This window comes from Lichenostomus cassidix, chromosome 14 (genome assembly GCF_008360975.1).
Source record: "Lichenostomus cassidix isolate B80296 chromosome 14, HeHo_3.0, whole genome shotgun sequence".
Lineage (NCBI taxonomy): Eukaryota > Metazoa > Chordata > Aves > Passeriformes > Meliphagidae > Lichenostomus > Lichenostomus cassidix.
This window is the reverse complement of record NC_139495.1, coordinates 1,484,066-1,503,348: the sequence shown is the minus strand read 5'-3', so window position 1 is coordinate 1,503,348 and position 19,283 is coordinate 1,484,066. Positions and strand designations below refer to the sequence as shown.

The window sequence follows — 19,283 nt, the reverse complement described above, 5'->3', positions numbered from 1 at the left end:
CTGCGGTGAAGGACAGACCTATTCCCTCTCTATAACGCTCAGATAATGAAGATTTACAAAATCTAAAATACAGAAATCATTTTTTCCCTCCCAGGCTCTCCTCCAGGGGGAAAGAGGGATGTCAGAAGCTGGATATAGGTTGCACTGAGGGGATTTTCTTACAGATATCTCCCATGAGTGGGAAAAAAATATTGAAAAACTTGTACAAAGTTCCTTCTCCTCCACCTGAGGAAGCTGAGAACAGCCTCAGCTCTTAAATGTTGAGCAGCTAACCCCAAGGAAAAGGAACAGGCAGATCCTGGGATGCTGAGCACTTAATCTGGGGGGATTCCTGCAGGCAGGAAGGTGAGGGAAGCCTCAAGGAACAGCAGACAGCAGCAACTCATCAGTTTGCTTCTTTTTACTCAGTTCCAGGATTTATTTACAAACAGCCAGGAAACTTCACTCCCACCCTGAGGTCTTGGCAGTGTCACGAGGTCAGGCTCTGGGAAAAGTCCTTTTTAACCTGCAGAACTCACCCTTAAACCCAGCAGTGAGATGGAGTTTGATGGAGTTTGGGGCTGAGCTGGGCTTGGGCTGTGCTCTGAAGAGTTGGGAATCTTCCCTTCAGACAGAACTGGGGTTTTTTTGGGTTTTTCTTCCAAGGGATTTGAAAGCCAAAAGTACCTAAAAACGAGTCCTGGGCTGATCCCAGCTGCCTGGAGGTCTGGGAAGGTCTCAGGCTGGTCTCTCTTGGCTCGGTTCCTCTCGGGAGGAGGTGCTCAGGACAAGAGGGACATCATGAGGACACTGAGGAGCAGGGCAGGCAGGAGGTGCAGTGCCATGGCCACAGAGCCCAGAGGGGCTGAGGACACTGCTGGAGGGCAGAGAGAGGATTAGAGCAAAGCAATCCGTGACTGAGCCATTCCTCCACGGGCAAAACCTCCCTTCCTGCCCCATCCAGGGATTCTCTTTGCCTTTCTAACCCTGGCAAACAGCACCACCCAGCTGAGCTTGGGGCTGGAGGTGGAGGAGCTGAAAGTTTCCTTCAACCCAAACCACTCTGGGATTCTGATTCCAACCCTCCCCGAGGAGGAAAGCCTGGAAATGCTCACTCAGCAGGATTGCTCCTCACAGTGGACCCCAGATTTGCCCTGCAGGGCTTCAGGCTGAACTTGCCGCCCTGTTTTAACCCTCACCGCAACCCCAAAACCAACCTTTGCCTGCAAAAGTCCTAAAAATACCTGGGAACCTGGGGGTGACGACGTTGATGTTGATGTAGCCCTCCTGGGTTCCCCCCTTGAGGCCAATGTGGAGTTTGTCCAGCTCTGGCTGTTTCTGCAGCTGGATCCACTGCCGGACTGGAGCTCTGTACTGCCACTGGGCCAGCTCAGGGAGGTTCAGCCCCAGCAGCCCCTGCACCTCCCGGGGGGTCAGGCTCTGGGGACATCACAGGGCAGGGATTAGGGCTGGGAATGTGGGAATGGAAAGGAAACCTCTGGGGGATCCCACTGGCAGAAGTGGGAGAAAAAAGACAAATTCCTTGGAGAGGTTTCACTGGGATTAGGGCTGGGAATGGGGGCATGGAAAGGACACCTCTGGGGGATCCCACTGACTGAAGTAGGAGAACAAAGACAAATTCCTTGGAGAGGTTTCACTGGGTCAGGCTCTGGGAGAAATCATAGAGCAGGGATTAGGGCTGGGAATGTGGGCATGGAAAGGAAACCTCTGGAGGTTCCCACTGGCAGAATGGGGAGAAAAAAGACAAATTCCTTGGAGAGGTTTCACTGGGATTAAGGCTGGGAATGTGGGAATGGAAAGGACACTCTAGGGGAAATCACAGAGCAGGGATTGGGGCTGGCAATGTGGGAATGGTAATGATCCTTCTGTGGGTTCCCACTGGGAGAAGTGGGAGAACAAAGACAAATTCCTTGGAATGATTTCACTGGGATAACTCCCCTCAGGGTGTGGAGGTCCCTCAAAGGCTCTTTCTGTTGTCCTCTGAAGGCAAATTTCCCCACACTCAACTGGGGGTCAATTCCTGCTTAAACCACTGGGATTTCTTCCCAAATTAGTGACATTATCTTTATGATATTATCCTATTCTAGTCTAGTCCATTCTATTCTAGTCCATTCTAGTCTAGTCCATTCCATTCTATTCCATTCCATTCCATTCATGATAACATGACACACATGTGACACGCCCAGAGCCTGCCCTGGGGACATTCCACTGGCCTTGCATCCATCCAGGACACCAAATTACATTTTTTTAAGTAATTTCAGGCCGTTTCTCCACTTTCTGCCAGTCTATCGTTGCTCTGGGTTTGATGGAATCACTGCTGATCTCCATCAATAGACAAAACAACCAAACCCAACCACCCAGCACAACAAAACTGATGGAATTCAGGAATTCCAGGGCCCAACTCACCATCAGAGAGTCTCTTCTCAGAGTCACAAAGGTGCTCACGTTCATGTTGACGTTGTCCCGGCTGAGAGTCTGGAGATCTGCAGCAGGAGCTCCTCCTGGAACCAAAACAAGGAGAATTTCAAGGGATGAAAGATCCCAAAGGAGCTGTGCTGGGTCTCTGCAACACAGAGAGATCCTGCTGCAAAATATATGGATGCTGCTCCTTTTTTTTTTTTTTATTAGGAGTGTTTTTGTTGGGTATTAAAAATCTGTGGCAGTGCCAGACAAGGGATGGAGGGTGAGAAGAGTTTGGGAAAATTTTTGGCTTAACAGGGCTTGGAAAAAAAAATAAATTGTGACATGGGAAAAGAATGTGACATAAATCCCGAGTTTGATTTTGATTTTCCCTTTGATGCTCTGCTAAGTGATTTGGACAACTCAAAGCAGGGCACAGAATCCTTCAATCCAAAATATTACAAATATCTTACGCCATCCACAGGTCAGAAAGACAAACTTTTAACAACTCAGCTCTGAAAATTCCCAAATCTCAGATGGATTTTGAGACCCATTTGGTATCAAATGGCTAAGAGCTCTCTTTCCCCACAACATGCTGGTTTTTTCCCTACCCAGGTAAGGTAAAATCAGCTGGTAGTAAGCAGGTGAACGGCGCTGGGCAGAAAAAGCAGCTTTGGCTTTCTGGTACAAGATGTTCTTCGTCTCCTGTGAACAGGCTGAAGGATCCAGAGATGCCAGTCTGGGGAAAAATAAAGATTTCGAGTGAAAAAAAGCTCGTATTATCCTCAACTTCTACATTTTCCACCTATTCTGAGGGGGATTTTTGGGATTCTCTGCACAGCACAGGTGATCCCTTCTTCCCAGGTGGATGCAGAGAAGCTGAGAGGAGAAATAACAACTCAGTTTCCTGCTGAGGATTTGTCTTTCAAGCGATGATGGCTCTGATGGTGCCCAATAAATTCGTGGGCTCACAAAGCCATAATTAATTAATTAATTAATCAATTTAATTCACCAGTCTTTCAGAGGAATCCAAACAGGAAAAGTTCAAACCCCATGAGAATGTGGCACAACTCAGTGGTGACCACCGTGGTGGGTGATGAGCTGAGAAGTCTTTCCCAGCCTCACAAATTAATTAAACAATTAAATGGAATTAACTCTTTTGCAGCTAAAAGCAGGCATGGAGACCAGATCTGCTGCCTGCTGAGCTGATATTAATTTGGATTGGAAATTTGGCAGGATGGAGCCCAGCAGCTTCCAAACCCCAACCCAGATCAGCTTCTGAGCTGCTGCTTCCTCAATCTCCTTTCCCCCAGTGCAGAAAAAAGGAAAAAGCACTTGCAGATGGGAAAGGGCTTTTTCCAGAAGCCAAGAACATCCTGATTTTTGGCTCACTTGAGGCTGGGAGGGTCGATGGCCTGCAGCTGGGTGGCATTCAGCAGGCAGATGTAGCGAGAGCCGATGGCATCCAGGGCTGTGGCATTCAGGGCATTGCCCAGCTCCACGTAGCCTCTAATCGCTGCTGAGGCCTGGAAACACAATTAATTTAATTAATTGCATCGAGTCAGAGCTCGTGGTTTCGTCCCCAAAAGAAAGAGGTGCAAGAATGACGACAATAAAATGGATTAATGTCAAATTATTTGTTCTGAGAGGGTTCAACCAGCTCCCAACCCTCCCAGCTCACCCCAAATCATCCCCCAGAGCAGGAGAGCAAAGCCAAGCCCTACCAGGGGATCCGAGGGTTGGCTTCTCAGGAAGGCAGCCAAGGTGTCAGCTGAGCTGAACCTCCAGCTGGAAACTTGCTCCGGGGTGATGAGGGGAAGGAGAGGGGTCAGGCTGGAGAGCAGGTTTTCGGGGTAACCATGGGGATACATCTGTGGAGAGAGCGTTGGTGTGGGGCTGGGGGTCACTCTGAGGGGAAGATGGAGGGATGGTTTGAGTGTTTTCAACTCCCTGATGGGAGATGGGAGCGAGGATGGAGCTCTGCTCCTCTCAGAGGGGTGCAGTGAAGGGCTGAGGGCCAACAGGCAAGGAGAACTCTGATTAGATATGGAAATAAGAAATGATAGAAAGGAGGGGAGAAAGGAGGGGAGAAAGGAGGGAGGGGAGAAAGGAAGGAGGGGAGAAAGGAAGGAGGGGAGAAAGGAAGGAGGGGAGAAAGGAAGGAGGGGAGAAAGGAAGGAGGGGAGAAAGAAAGGAGGGGAGAAAGAAAGGAGGGGAGAAAGAAAGGAGGGGAGAAAGAAAGGAGGGGAGAAAGAAAGGAGGGGAGAGAAGAAATAGATGTTTTCCCAGTAAAGGTAGGCAAACCCTGGGAGAGAAGCCAAGAGATGCTGGAATTGCAGTCCCTGGAGATCCTCAGCTCACCAGGGCAAGTCCCTGAGCAATTCCATCACGGGTAATTCAGTATTTTTAGGCTGGTATTACCTGATCTATGTACTCCTTGAGCACAGCCAGCTGCTGGATGCTGAAGGGGTAGGTGAGCATCTGGGGGAGGTGGTTTTCCAGGGAGACATTCTGCAGGCAGGCATGCAGCTGCTCAGGGGTGTAGAAAACTGGCATCGTGTCATCGTCCAGAACTGCCTCTGTTATCTTCAGGTCAGCTGGGCAACCTGGGGAGCCATGGGCAAACTCAGGGCTCAGTTAAATCCTTTTGCTCCAAAATTTGAATCCCAGGATCGTTTCGGTTGGAAAAACCTCTGAGATTGGGAAAGGATCAATTAAATCCTTTCACTCCCAACTTTGAATCCCAGAATCATTTTGGTTGGAAAAACCTCTGAGATTGGGCACAGATCAATGAAATCCTTTCACTCCCAACTTTGAATCCCAGAATCACTTTGGTTGGAAAAACCATCAAGACTGAGCACAGATCAGTGAAATCCTTTCACTCCAAGCTTTGAATCCTAGAATTGTTTCGGTTGGAAAAACCTCTGAGATTGGGAAAGGATCAATTAAATCCTTTTGCTCCAAGCTTTGAATCCCAGAATCATTTTGGTTGGAAAATCCTCCAAGACTGAGCACAGATCAGTGAAATCCTTTTGCTCCAAGCTTTGAATCCCAGAATCATTTTGGTTGGAAAAACTTCCAAGATTAGGAAAGGATCAATGAAATCCTTTTGCTCTCAACTTTGAATCCCAGAATTGTTTTGGCTGGAAAAACCTCTGAGGAATCATTTTGGTTGGAAAATCCTCCGAGACTGACCCGTACCACATCCCCACCTTGTCCCCCAGCCCAGAGCTCTCAGTGCCACCTCCAACCCTTCCTGGCACCAGAAGGACACCCCACCCAGGGCTGGCCACTCCAGACCTCCCTGGGAGCTCCTTGCAGAGCCTGCCAAGGCTGTAGGATGAGGATCCCAGTGGGAACTCCTCAGGACTCCTCACCATCAGCTCTCCTGCGCCGGCGCGGCTGCAGCTCCCCAACAACTCTGGCCAGCTCTGCCCTGGGCAGGGAGGAATCCCAGGCAAAGTTCCTCAGCCAAGTGGTTAAAGAGCTCTGCAAGGAAAAGGGATCATCAGGGGATGTGGGGATCGCTGGATGTGCCTCCAGCACCACCCCTGCTGCTCACACTTGGGAGGTTCTGCCCTGCTGGGCCAACAGCAATTCTTTAGATGGTTGTGGAGCAGAAAGGCTTTGCAAAATTAAAGCCTTGGTGCCCTTGTGAAATCCTTGCTCACTGCTGTTGTTTTGGCTAGCTAGAGAGGCATTCTGGGAATGACTCAGCTGAACCAGAGGTGAAAAACAAGTTGGGTAATTGTAGAACAATTATTAGGACCAATATTTGGTTCTGATTCTAATTTTAACAGAACTGTGGGGCTGGCAGTTGGTCACAGCTGATGTTCCTGTCTGCTCTGTGGTGTTGGTGAAGCACATTTGTTGTACCTCACAAGTGTGGAAACTCAACAAACCAACCGTTAAGAAACCTAAATTTTGCAATAAAGGATCTTCACCACACCCTAGTGGACTGTGTGTGTTTAAGGCCACACGAAATGTCTAAATCCCCCATTTCCCAGCCCATGATTGCCTGCAGCTCCTCACACAGCACACATAACTGTGAGGTCACTGCTGCTCTCCCCACGCTGGTGGGAAGAGGCTGACAGTGCCCTGAATCCCTAATTCCAGGCTGTCAGCTCCATCAGCCTCTCTCCTCACAAACCACCTTCCCTCTGGCTCCAGGCTGCTTTTGAAAGCTCAGAACTGCTGCAGGCAGGCTGGCTGACAGCCCCAGGGTGTCCCAGCCCTGCTCAAGGCTGCCCACCTTGGGGATGAGCTGCAGGATGCTGTGGTCCAGCACAGGGAGCAGTGAGCTCAGCTGGCTCAAGGTGAAGGCTGACCATGCTGCTGGAGGGCTGGGGGGAAAAATGAGGGAAAATGAAGGAAAATGAGCAGGGGTTAGGTGTCCAGGAGGAGCAAAACAGAACAAAAACCCCCCAAAAAAACCTACAAAAACACAAACAAAAAACTCCCAAAAAACCAAACAAACCACCCCCAAAAAAGCAAACAAAACCCCCAAAAACCAAAAAAAAAGCCCCAAACATACCCCCCAAAACAAACAAGAAAAACCCAAAAGTAAATGAACAAAAACCCAAAACCAAACCAAAACACAAAGACAAAACAAAAAACCCCAAAGAAACCCCCCCAAAACAAACCGAAAAACCCCAAAACAAACCGAAAAACCCCAAAACAAACAACCCAAAAATAAACAAAAACCCAAAACCAAAAACAAACCAAAAAAAACCCCCAAACCCCCCCAGAAAAACCCCAAAACCGAAAAAAAGCCCAAACAAAAAAAAAAAAACCCAAAACCAAACCAAAACACAAAAACATAAAACCCCAAAACACAAAAAACCCCAAAAATTAAAAAAAACCCACTCAAAAACCCTAAAAACCAAAAAAACCAAAAGCCAAAAAAACCACCCCCAAAAACAAACCCAAAAAACCCCCCAAAACCCAAAAAACCAAACAAAGAAAAAACCCCAAACCAAAACCAAACCAAACCAAAACCACCATCAAATCCCCCAGGATCACATCCTTGCGACACTTGGCGTTAAGAAAACACAAAGTTTAAATCCCAAACCACCTCCATCACTCCCTGCTGGCCAAACCTTCATTCCAGCAGAGCAGAACTTGTCAAGGACAGAAATCAGGGCAGCTGGGAGGGAAAATGGCTTTGAACAAACACATTCTTCCCCTAAGCATGGAACCCAAAGAATTTCTGTTGCTCACTGTGGCCCAGTTCAGAGATCTTGGGGCAACAGGGAGGAAAATATTTTAAAGGTTTTGTTTCCCTTCTCTGTTGGAATCAGGGATTTATCAGGTATCTGTCACTGGGCAGGTAGAGGGAGAATATTCCCTGAAAGGCTGTGGCTGACAAACTCACCTGGGAGCTCCAGGCCAGTCAGAGAAACTTGGTGAATGAAAAATACACCAGAGGAACACAGCAGTGACAAGTTATTTTTGAGTAGAATTCCACTCTTGGCTGAAATAATTCCAACTAAAGCAACATCAAAACCCAAGATAAACCTCAAAAGCAATAATTTTTTGGGGGGTTTTTGATCAAGGTGGTTGGCTGGAGTTCACTCAGGTCCTAACAGAACATGGAGTTGGATGGAAGGAACAGCTTGGTGACGTCCAGGAGGAAATTCCATACCCAAAGGTGGTGTTGCCACTGCTGATGACATCCCTGATGGCCTCTTGCTGCTCGGGCAGGAAAGACCCACAGTGGCTCAGCTCCTCCAGCAAACTGCCAGCAGAATTCCTGATGTGTTCCCCACTGAGGTCACACACCAGCCTGCCCAGGATCGCTGCACTCTCCTCGTTTATTTGTGTGCCAGGGATGTCCTGCAAGAGCAGGAAATTGGGTGGGACTGGTGATGCCTGATGGGGTTTTTTTTGTTATTTTTCATTATATTTTTATACTCTTTTTATATACTTTTTACCCTTTCCTATTCCTGTGCTTTCACTCCCTGTATCTTAGCCCCACATGTTTATAATTCTTATACTCTAGCCTAGTTCAGAATCCTTTGGAGAAGAAAAAATAATCTCCACAATCTCAAGAACATGAGGCACCAACCTTGAACAGAACCTCATCACTGGGACATGTTTTTGTAAACTAAGTTGTTACCTTTTTGGGGAGAGGTAATTTCAATAAGGGGGCAATTACTTCATCTGTTAGGTTTCTAATTGGGGAATTTTGGATAGATATGTTAACCTATGAAGTCCATAAATTGTATAGACATGGTAACATCTCTCTCTTTTCATCATGGTGCACCTGAGATCCTGTTAAACCAAAATAATACTTTTTTTCCTATACTGAGATGTCTGCATCTCAATTTTTACCAGCATTTTAGGCATCACTGGAGCATCCCTGCATCCCAATCCCAATCCCAATCCCAATCCCAATCCCAACCCACCTACCAGACACTGCAGAGCCTCCAGGAGCAGCTGCTGCCTCTGAGGAGCCTCTCGGGGCAGAACATCAACATTTGCCTTCCCAACCTTGGTAAAGAACTGCCTGCAGCTGCCTGGGTAGTCTGAGGGGCTGGAAACACAAACACTCCGTGAATTCCAGGGAATGAGATCAAGGTGAAAATAAAACATCTTCCACAGCTGCAGGCTGAACTCCCTGAGTTGCTCTTGCCTAGTTTTCTTCTATTCTGTATTCTTTAAAAATTAATTTTCACTTGAAGGGAACTGTTGTGAGACAGAGGTTTGGGTGCAAAACTGCAGTGGGAAGGTAGTGGAACAAAGGAATCCACTTTATTCCCTGTTTTCTTTGATGTTGTAAGGGAAAAGCACATTTAGAGGTCTGGGAATGCTAAAACCTGGCCTTGGGCACTTCCCAGGGATCCAGGGGCAGCCACAGCTTCTCTGGGAATCCCATCCCAGCCCCTCACCACCCTCCCAGGGAAGCATTTCTTCCCAATATCTACATAAACCTACCCTCCTTCAGCTTTCTGCAATCCCATTTTTTATTCCCCATGAAGAGGCCTAAGGAGGTATAAACTAATCCCTCTTTTTCCCATTAAGTACTAAGGCAACGACATGAAAACCACAGCATTGTTACCTTAAAAACAGCAGCAGATCTTTAGGATAACTGTCCCAATCCTTGGGAATGCCATGCAGTGTCACCATCTTCAGCAAGCAGCTCAGCTGGAAGGACACCAGAGATTGCAGCAAAGAGAGAAACCAGAAAAAAACATAAAAGATAAAATAATGGGAAGATTTTATTCTGAAGAAAGAAAAAAAGTTGGGGGGGAAAGGATGGAAATGAGAGGGTTTGGATTTCTGTTTTCAGGGAAATTCAGAACGGTGGGATGGATATTTGTTCAAAGGAAGGGGATTTGTTCACAGGGATCATCCAGACACCCCAAAAATCCCCCCCTGGGGGAAGAACCTTTCCCTAATACCCACCCTAACCCCCTGACACATCCCTGCTCCATCCCTTCATCTCCAAGTGTTTTTTCCACCTGAACAATCTCCCTTGGAACCTCCAGGACAACCCCAAACCCCTGGAGATGTGGAAATACCTGATCCTCCCCCAGCTGGACATCCTTCTTGCCCATGGCTTTGGCCAGCTCCTGGAACCTCTCTGCCTCCACAGCGCTGGCAGCTGCACAGGTGAAGCCTTGGAGGACAGACTGGGAAAGCCTGGACATTCCCAGAAGGAAAATCAAGAGGACAAGGTCTTTGGGAAGGTGCATTCAGAGCAGGAAGCTGATGTTGATCCCATTATTTTTTCCCCAGATATAAATCGTGTTTTTCATCACAGATATTTCAAAAGTCCTATCAGCCCCTCTAAATTAATCCCTGGGACTGCCCTGTGCAAGGCTGGCACATTCCCTGACTGGGAATGCCTTCCAGAGGCAATCTGGAGCAAGATTCCAGGTGCAGCCTGAGCCAGAAACATCGTTTTAGACAGAAAAATGTGCCTCCTGGGTGTGTTTTACAGCTGAGCCCTGCTAAATCTCAGTGTTCCATGCCTGTGGTTGGGTTTACATTTGATTTCCCATCTGTTCTTGTGGATTCAACAGGCTGGATGTGCCACATGCACCACGGGAAATGTGGGAATTGCCAGCAAAACAAACGTGGGAAAAGGAAAGAGGAAAATCCTTACCTGCTGAAGTCAGGCTCTGCCTTTAGCACATCACTGAAGAACATGGCAGCCTGGGGAGCAAAGGCAGAGGTTGGTGGTTTTCCAGGAGGAGCTGCTCCCTTTCCAGGTGGATCTGTGGAACTCGTGGCTCCAGGGCTGGCAGGGAGGGGAAGGAGGAACCCACAGCCCATTACCTGCTCTCTGCTCCACGTTCTAGTGTTGAGATCCTCAACGTTTGGCTTCTCCTCCCCAAAAACCAGCAGGGATTTGGGAATGTAGCTGGTCAGAGCGTTGGGAATGCTTTTAACCAGTTCAGCAGGGTGGGCAACACTGGAGGAAACCTTTAAAAACAAAAAAACCCAATAAAACAAACCACAGAAATCTCTTACTCCAAATCACAGCAACACAGAATCACTTCGGTTGGGAAAACCTCCAGGATCAATTTATTTAATTAATTCTGCTCCATTTACATTCTTTCCCTGGGAACATCTACTGGGACAGCCTAATAAAATAAATCCCTGCAGTCCCCAAGAGGCTGAGGAACCCCAGTGCTCCCAGTTTGGCTCAAAGAGGAAAAAACCAGGTCACCTTTTCCACCAGGGTCCTTTTGAGAGCTGGGGGCAGAGTGTCCACGTGCTGGGTGAAGCTGGGCAGCTGCAGAGCCTCCAGGAGCACCTCTGGGGACAAACCCCACAGAGTGCTGCTGTTGAGGCCACCCAGCAGGCTGCCCAGCCCTGCCAGGCTCTGTCCATCCCTGAGCTGCAAGGGAATCATGGAAAAGACCTTTGAGCTCACTGAATCCAAGCTGTGCCCAAATCCCCACCTCATCCCCAGCCCAGAGCACTCAGTGCCACCTCCAGGAATTCCCTGGACACCTCCAGGGATAGGCAATCCAAGCCTGACCACCCTGCCCAGGAGGAAATTCCAGCTGGATTTGTGGATTTTCATACCTGGTAGCCAGAGAGGAGCAGTTTGTCCACAATAGCTCTGGACTGCTCAGTGCTCCAGCCATGCACTGTGCCCAGGGCAGGGAGAGCTGCTTCCAGGTGCTCCCCAGGGATGTTCTCCTGGATGCTGGACACAGAGAGCCCCAGGGCAGCCTGGCCCAGAGCTCTCAGGACTTCTGGAGAGAAATCCTCCAGGTTCCTCAGCAGGGAGGATGCCACCTGCAAAGGTCCCATGGGGACAGGACAGTCAGAGGAGCAGTGAGAGGACATAGCAGATCCCACAGCCTTTGGAGGTCTTAAATCCCTGGGTTCTGGCTCAGGTTTTGTGCTGGAGGCTGCTGAGGGACCATTTCCACCCACTGGGAATGGGGAGGTGGTGAAAAACCAGCCAGACACCACAATAAAGACACGAGATGGCCCAGAGGAGTGTGACAGAGGGGACACCAGGGCTGCTCCCAGCCCTCCTCCTGCACAGCTGAGGGAATGCCCAGGCTCACCTGCAGCTCCTGTGCTGCCAGCCAGGAGGGAGCTCTGTCCCCAGGGAGTCCCCTGCTCCACGGGCAGCTCTTCCCAAGCCTCTGGGCCACAGCCAGAGCCTCCTCCCTGCTCAGGTTGCTCACTGCTGAGGGGCTCAGGTAGCAGATAAACCCATCTGGGAGGCTGCAGGAGACAGGGAGAGGCTGCCAGTCAGGGTGGCTCCAGCAGACCTTCCTCCTTTTCCAGAGGATTTTCTTTTCCAGGCATCCCCTGACTCCTTTTGGCTCTGATGGTGACAATGCTCCAGCTCAGAGAGCTCTGCTGTGTCCTGGAAACCTCTGAAAGAACTCAGAGAGCTCTGCTGTGTCCTGGAAAACTCTGGAAGACCTGCTGGCCATCAGGTGGAGCTGGCACTGCAGGGAAATCATCCCCCAAGAGACAGAACTTGGGATTATTTGAAAAGGAAACCTTTGGGCAGAAAATTAACAGAAGCTTTGAAGGGGTTTAATGGAAGAAGGAAGAAGCCACCAGAATCTCCACTCCAACTCTCACCCTGGCAGGGATGCTGAGCCATCCTGGGAATTCAGATCCCACCAGATCCATACCTGGACAGTGCAAAGCCAGGAGCAGAGGTCAGCAGGAGGGTGTAGTACAGAGCAGTTTCCCGCAGCAAGGTGAGGTTCCTGACCATCTCCATGTTCACTGGATCCCTGGCAAACTTTTGGAGCTGAGGGTGGGAAAAAAAAAATCAAAAGGAAAATAATTCAGATGGATCTTTCAGTCCTGAGAGTCACTTGGGACAGCTTGGACAAACCTCAGGGTTTTCCACCTGGGTTTAAAGTTGTGCTGAGGTTTATTTTTTGTTTTCAGGTAAAGATTGGGACCTCAATCAGGTTTGGAGTTGTTCCTCTCACTGACTCCAGTTTGCTTCCTGCAGAATTCCCTATGTGAAACCAACTTCTCTCTCTCCTCTCTCCACATGATGGAGGGAAAATAATCACAGCCACAGTTCACCTCAAATTACAAGAGAAATATTCCCAATAACAGCATCCCAGGAATTCCAAGGCCAGGCTGGATGGGGTTTAGAACACCCTGGGACAGTGCAAGGTGTCCCTGCCATGGCAGGGGTGACACTGGATGAGCTTTCAGGTCCTTCCAACCCAAACCATTCAGGAATTCTGATTTTATCCCAGCAGCTCCATCCCCAGACAGCTGCACTCACTGTGGGTTCATCCCCAAAGAGCTGCAGGTCCTCCACAGTGGCATGCTCCAGGAAGGATCCCAGGTAATTCCTGAACCAGGCAGTGGAATTCAGAGCTGGAATGGTTTCGCTGAAGCATTTCTGCTCAGATTCTGCAGTCAGAAAAGCAAACACCATGAACTACAGCCCTGTGCTGGGCCAGGAAATCAGAGGGAATTGGGGATTTCTGAGGGTGGAAGAGGCTTCAGTCCATGAAGAAACTCTGAGGTGCCTCTGGTCACACCTTACACCCAAATCCTCATGGTCACCCTGCAGATTGCAAGGGACAGGACCAAAGCCTCAGGGAAACATCCCAGCCCCCCAAATATTTCATCCCCAGCCTCCTTCTTCCCCCCTCCAGACCTGCCAGAAGCTTTTTCCAGGACATTCCACCTGTGCATGGAAGCTCCTGCCTGGGCCAGGGATGTCCTGCCTGGGTTCCTTTCTGAGCTGCATCCTTTCACTCTCAGAACCAAACCCTGCTCCTCCTTTTCCCTCCAAAAGCAGTCCATGCAGTGAATTTAAATCAGCGCAGAGCTGACTGTGCTGATTTAGAAAAATCCTGGCTTAGCAAAGCCTTCAGGCAGGGAAACAATTCCCAAATCCTCTCATCACTGACATCCCCAGCCTGTTTCCATTGGAGAGTCACCAAACCCTGGGACAAATCCCAGGAAACCTGAGTCATTTACCATCCTGGCTGAGGAAGTGCTTGATCCCAGAGTAGAGATTGCTCTGCTCTGACCCAGGGAGTTGGGAGTAGATTCCATCCAGGGCAGCCACTCTGCAGGGGGATAAGGAAGTCAAACAGCTCAAACATTGCTCAGGGCAGGGCTGGCCTCTCCCAAAACTCGGATATTCCCAATCCCATATTTTCCCAGAGTGGTTCCCTCTCCCAGGGACAGTGCTGTGGTGACACAGAGGGGACATGCCACACTCACAGCAGCTGGAATTGCTCACAGGACACCTCCTTGGCAAGCAGGCAGCCGAAGACCTTGGGCTCCACCAGGAATGGCTGCAGCCCCCTGTGCACCCACTGGGACAGCACTGGGGGTGTCCCAATGCCAGGGACCCCCAGCAGCTTCTCCCACAGCCCGTTGATGAGGATCAGCCTCCACTCCGGGGAAAGAGGCTCGTGGGAAAACTGGAAGCAGGAGAGGAGGAGAAACCCATGAATTCCAGGGAATTCCAACCAGACAGCAACATAAATCCGTGTCAATCTGAATTTTTAGCACAGAATCTATTGGCTGGAATGGGGATCTTTTCAAAATAAAGTTAAAAAAAAATATCAGGGAATTGGAGATAAAGCCTGGAGGACACCCAGTTGGATTTGGGAATACTCACCCGCTGGCTGAACACAGTCAGGGAGGCCAAAAGCTTCTTGGCATCATATTTGGAGAAGAACAGGATGGAATATTCTGGATCCACAGCTGTGGCAGGTCTGGAGGCCAGGCAGGAATACAAGGATACCAGGAAATCATCCTGAAGGTGCTGCAGCCAAGTTTCCTGGGGAAGAAAAAGGAAATGCAGATAAAGGTGATAAAGGGTGGGTCATGTTTGGAGATGGACTCACCTTCAGGGATCTCATCCCCACCTGGCATTTGGGAAGGAATGATTTCCTTAAAACACTGGCACGGGTTTTTAAAGCTCTGTCCAAAAAAATAACTCCAAAAATTGCCATTTGATCAAACTAGGAAAAGTTCTATGGACAACTTTCTCATTCCTCAATATTTTTTAAGGAAACAATCTACAAACAGTAGAACAGAAAACAAAACCAAGAAAAAAAAAGAAACACCAAAAAAAGCCCTGAACGCCCAAAACCCCCAAAATAAATCCCCACCGAGAAATATTTGCGGAAATACCATCTTTTTGTTAGAAATATTTACTGGAAAACACAAATTGCTGTCAATTCAATTGCAATTACTGGCAGCAACTTAACAGTTAATGACAAAAGCAGAAAAGAAAGCAAACCTGGAATATTCCAGGTGGCATTTTCCAGACTGCAACCACTTTCAACTGCATTTTCACCACTTCCAGTTGTGGTTTTGCCCATTTTCATTGTGCTTTTACCACTTTTAATTATTTATCCCAACAGCCTCAGGCGACCCTCCTGCAGAGATTCATTCCAACGTTGCCATGCCAGTTTTTAAGAGCCAATTTGATTCGGAAAGTTCTTTTATCCCATATTCCCTGTCCCTTGAGATGTTTGGAAAAGAGAATTCCCCACTTCCCAAAGGTCTCCGTGGTGGTTCAGCCACCCCTGAGCTCCAGATGTCCCCTGGGGGTGGCACTGCCACACTCTGGGCTCAGGGGGGATGAAATCCTGGCCAAAGCCACCTTTGGGGCTGTTTTTAATGCAGAAAGGGACAGAATTCCTAAGGAAATTCCCAAATCCCAGCAGCCCTGGGCAGCAGGGGATTGTCCTTACCTGTGCACAGGCCAGCTGGCCAAAAGTGAGGCTGCATGGGGACCTTTGGGTCACCTCCAGGAACTCCTGCTGGCTGGCACTGCGGGGAGAGCAAGGACAGCACTGGGAGAACTGGGGCAGGAGGGGCTGGGAGCTGGGGAAACTGGGTGAGGAGCTGGGGGGAAACTGGGTGAGGAGCTGGGGGGAAACTGGGTGAGGAGCTGGGGGGAAACTGGGTGAGGAGCTGGGGGGAAACTGGGTGAGGAGCTGGGGGGAAACTGGGTGAGGAGCTGGGGGGAAACTGGGTCAGGAGCTGGGGGGAAACTGGGGCAGGAGCTGGGGGGAAACTGGGGCAGGAGCTGGGGGGAAACTGGGGCAGGAGCTGGGGGGAAACTGGGGCAGGAGCTGGGGGGAAACTGGGGCAGGAGCTGGGGGGAAACTGGGGCAGGAGCTGGGGGGAAACTGGGTGGGGAAAATTGGGTGGGGATGGAGTTGGTGGAGAGCTGGGGTGGAACCAGTGGGGAACAACTGGATGGGGACAGAAAACTGGATGGGGAAAAACTGGAGGGGGACAGAAAACAACTGGAAGGGAGCTGGGACAGAACTGAATGGGTAAAATCTGGATGGGGACAGAACTAAATGGGTAAAATCTGGATGGGGACAAGTGGAAGGGGAGCTGGGGCAGAGCTGGAGGGGATCTGCCATCCCTGGGCAATCCAGCTGCAAACCCAGCCCAGAGCACATCTGCCAAGGCAGCCAAAAGCCCCAGAGTGTCTCCAGGCAGTGTTTTGCTCACTGGTCATTCCCTGGGCTGACCCTGAGTACAAACCAAGCTCAGGGAAGGTGTGAGAAGCTCTCTGAGCCCCACTGGGAGCCAAGATAAGCTCAGCATGGAAGCCAAAATTCTTGGCTGCCACCCCAGGGCTTTGCCCTGCCTTTCTTTGTCCTGCAGACACCAAACCCCACGAAGGCACTTTCCCTTCACTGTTTGAACAGTGCAAGCAGAGCCCTCCCTGCCCACAGGCAACCCTGGGATTTTTGGGGGAGAAAGGCACGAGATGTGGTTTCAGAGGGATCTGGTTACCCCAAGGAATGTCACTGCCAGGGAAATGCTGCCACAACGATTTGGGGTTGGTTCACCTACCTCGGCACTGAGGCACACAGGGCAGATTCTGATGGCCAAAACCAAAAAAAAGAAAAAAGACAAAGAAAAAGGAGTGGTGAGAGGAATTGGTGCTCAGAGCCCTGAATGGATTTTCCTTAGGGAGGTTCCTGGGGAAGAAACTCACCATTGACAGGGGAGCTGGAGCACTGCGCCAGGGCGAGGAGAAAAGAGATGATGTTATCATGAAATTACAACATTATTACCATTATTTGTGAGCACTGCAGACACAAACCGTGATCATTTGGGAGACAAGTGGGAGCTGCAACCCTCTGGGTTGGGATGTGAGCTGAACACACCCAAACCCCAAATCCAGAGTTCCCAATCTGCAAAACCCATGAACATTACTGCTGGGAAATGCCAGCTTATCCCATCCCCTGGGCATGGTGATTTCCAGTGGAAAGGGGGTTGGAACTGGATGATTTTTGAATTCCCACCACCCCAAATCCTTCAGGAATTCTGTGATGCTTTGAACACCCAAATCTGCCTTACCAGGTGTGTCCCTGCAGCTGCAGCAGCTCCCTGCCACCCTGGAAGACAACATGCTGTGATTTCAGCATAAATTCAGCCCAAAGCTCATTCCCACAGTCCAACCCCGACTGTCCCTCAGCTCCCTGCAGGGGTTTGTTGCTGATTTTTGACCCCAAAATGTCCCACGCTGCTTCCTGCTGTGCTCCCTGAGGGGTGACAGACACAAGGTCCCCTCTCCTCACCCAGGGGACACGAGGGGTGTCCTGCTTCTGTCCCCAAAGAGGAAAAGGGCAGAAACAGCACTCAGGGGATGCTGCTCTCCAGGATTTCCTTGCCCAGCATCCCCCGTGCTCCAGATCAAACTGGGGATCACCAGTTATCCTTCCATCTGCTTTTAGCTTTGCAGCTCCTTGTTTCTCACAGCGATCCCCATGGGAACTGTGCTTTATTTCACTTATTTCTCCTGCTGATCTCTCAAATGGATCCAAACCCACAGCTGGGAGGAGGAGGAGGAGGGCAGTGGCTTTGCTGGGTGGGGATGAGTTCAGAATCCCAACAAACTGCATCAGGGAGGGGCTTGGAAAGCAGCTTGGATGAGTCCTTAATTAGCGCAACACCTTTCTTGATTACCTGCTGCTACACCTTTGTCATTATTTAATTGATGGAGAACTGTCGCTAATTAACAGACAAAGGAATCTTCCCCTAAAGGAGCTCCAGGAGAGCTGCAGAGGGGTTGGGGACAAGGGAGGGACAGGACACAGGGAATGGCTTTAAACTGCCAGAGGGCAGGGAGGGACGGGAGATTGGGAAGGAATTGTTCCCTGGGAGGGTGGGGAGGGATGGGATGGAATTCCCAGAGAAGCTGTGGTGCCCCTGGATCCCTGGAGTGTCCAAGGCCAGGCTGGACAGAGCTTGGAGCAACCTGGGACAGTGGAAGTTGTCCCTGCCCATGGAACTGGATGGGATTCAAAGTTTCCACCAACCCACACCACTCTGGGATTTATTATTCAATATTCCATCAGTTATGATTATTCCTGAAGTGCTTCCCCAGAGACACCTGGACACCCCAGCAAGAGGAGCAGGGAGCACAGAGCTCTGAGCAGACAGGAGAATCAATTCAATCCTATCCTCCCACCCTGTTTGTCACCAAACAAAACCATTTCACTCACAGATCCAACCACAAACAGGACAATGAAAGGCTGGGGATTTAGAGCAACCACCAAAGTCCCATTCAGTGGTCTCTCAGCACAATTTTCCCTGTCAAGGATTATCTCCAGTATGGAAAACCCTCCCAGGACATCCTTCCCTTCTTCCCTCCCAGCCAGACTCACCCAGCAGCAGGAGCAACCCCAGCGCCGGCAGCACAGGAGGCATTTCTGGACAGCTCTTCAGAACACCCACAGGAAACACCTGAGCGCAGCCGGGAGAAACCAAAAGAGGAACAAATTCATCCCAAACCCGAACTCAGAGGAGGGAAGCTAAAGGCAGCTGCATCCCGCGGAAATTCGGACACACCAACCCCAAAATCAACCCCAAAGCACGCGAAAGAGCTCCTGTGGGGGTTGGGAAAGCAGCCAGAGAGTTTGGAGTTAATTCCAGCAGCTCATTGCTGCCCACGCCCCGAGGGCAGAGGGACGGGAGGTGGCACAGCCCGCTCGGAGGGGACACTGCGACACTCACCGGGAGCGGAGGGGACACTGTGACACTCACCTGAGCTCTGGTCGGGCTGGGCAGGCTCGGGGCATCGCGGGCTCCTTTTGAGCGAGCAGAGCAGGGTGTGGCCGCAGCCCCTCCGCCCTGCATCTCGGCGGGATGGATCCGGAGCCCCGGGCACACCCAGCGGCTCTTGGGAACGCGGAGTGTCGGCAGGACAAACAGCCGCGGTGTTTGGCAAGGCTTGGCATCCCTAGGGTACGGCAGGGAGCGATTGCCTGCTCGGGACACCAATCCATCCTGGTTCGGCACCAGGAATGGCGCTGCGGGAGTTTGGAATGGTTGGGGTTTATTGAAAATCTCTAGGAACCCAAATCGTCTCCGCCTGGGAAATCGCGAGGAGAAATGCATGGATGTTGTTCTGTCAGCCAGGCAGGCCG

The 19,283-nt window shown here is 50.1% G+C and overlaps 1 protein-coding gene across 3 annotated transcripts; it reads right to left on the bottom strand.

The window, feature by feature from the left end:
- Positions 1 to 385: 385 nt before the first annotated feature.
- Positions 386 to 19,045, bottom strand: MSLN (mesothelin). Of its 3 annotated transcripts, none has more exons than XM_085074364.1 (29): positions 18,901 to 19,040; positions 18,522 to 18,600; positions 17,212 to 17,249; positions 16,847 to 16,868; positions 16,702 to 16,729; positions 15,579 to 15,657; positions 14,495 to 14,656; positions 14,092 to 14,294; positions 13,843 to 13,934; positions 13,136 to 13,266; positions 12,519 to 12,640; positions 11,934 to 12,096; positions 11,440 to 11,655; positions 11,078 to 11,248; positions 10,684 to 10,830; positions 10,511 to 10,560; positions 9,924 to 10,044; positions 9,461 to 9,546; positions 8,812 to 8,935; positions 8,045 to 8,235; positions 6,653 to 6,743; positions 5,778 to 5,889; positions 4,822 to 5,006; positions 4,125 to 4,271; positions 3,793 to 3,926; positions 3,012 to 3,139; positions 2,407 to 2,501; positions 1,224 to 1,419; positions 386 to 853 (listed from the first exon to the last, which is right to left on the bottom strand). In XM_085074364.1, exons 1-29 carry the CDS (start codon positions 18,991 to 18,993, stop codon positions 762 to 764), a joined length of 3,498 nt encoding a protein of 1,165 aa, XP_084930490.1. In that variant the 5' UTR covers positions 18,994 to 19,040; the 3' UTR covers positions 386 to 761. The 3 variants fall into 3 exon arrangements, with proteins under 3 accessions (XP_084930490.1, XP_084930489.1, XP_084930491.1); XM_085074363.1 differs by having other exon boundaries at positions 386 to 856; positions 18,901 to 19,037; XM_085074365.1 differs by lacking the exons at positions 386 to 853; positions 1,224 to 1,419 and adding an exon at positions 1,619 to 1,648 and having other exon boundaries at positions 18,901 to 19,045.
- Between the last annotated feature and the right edge of the window lie 238 nt (positions 19,046 to 19,283).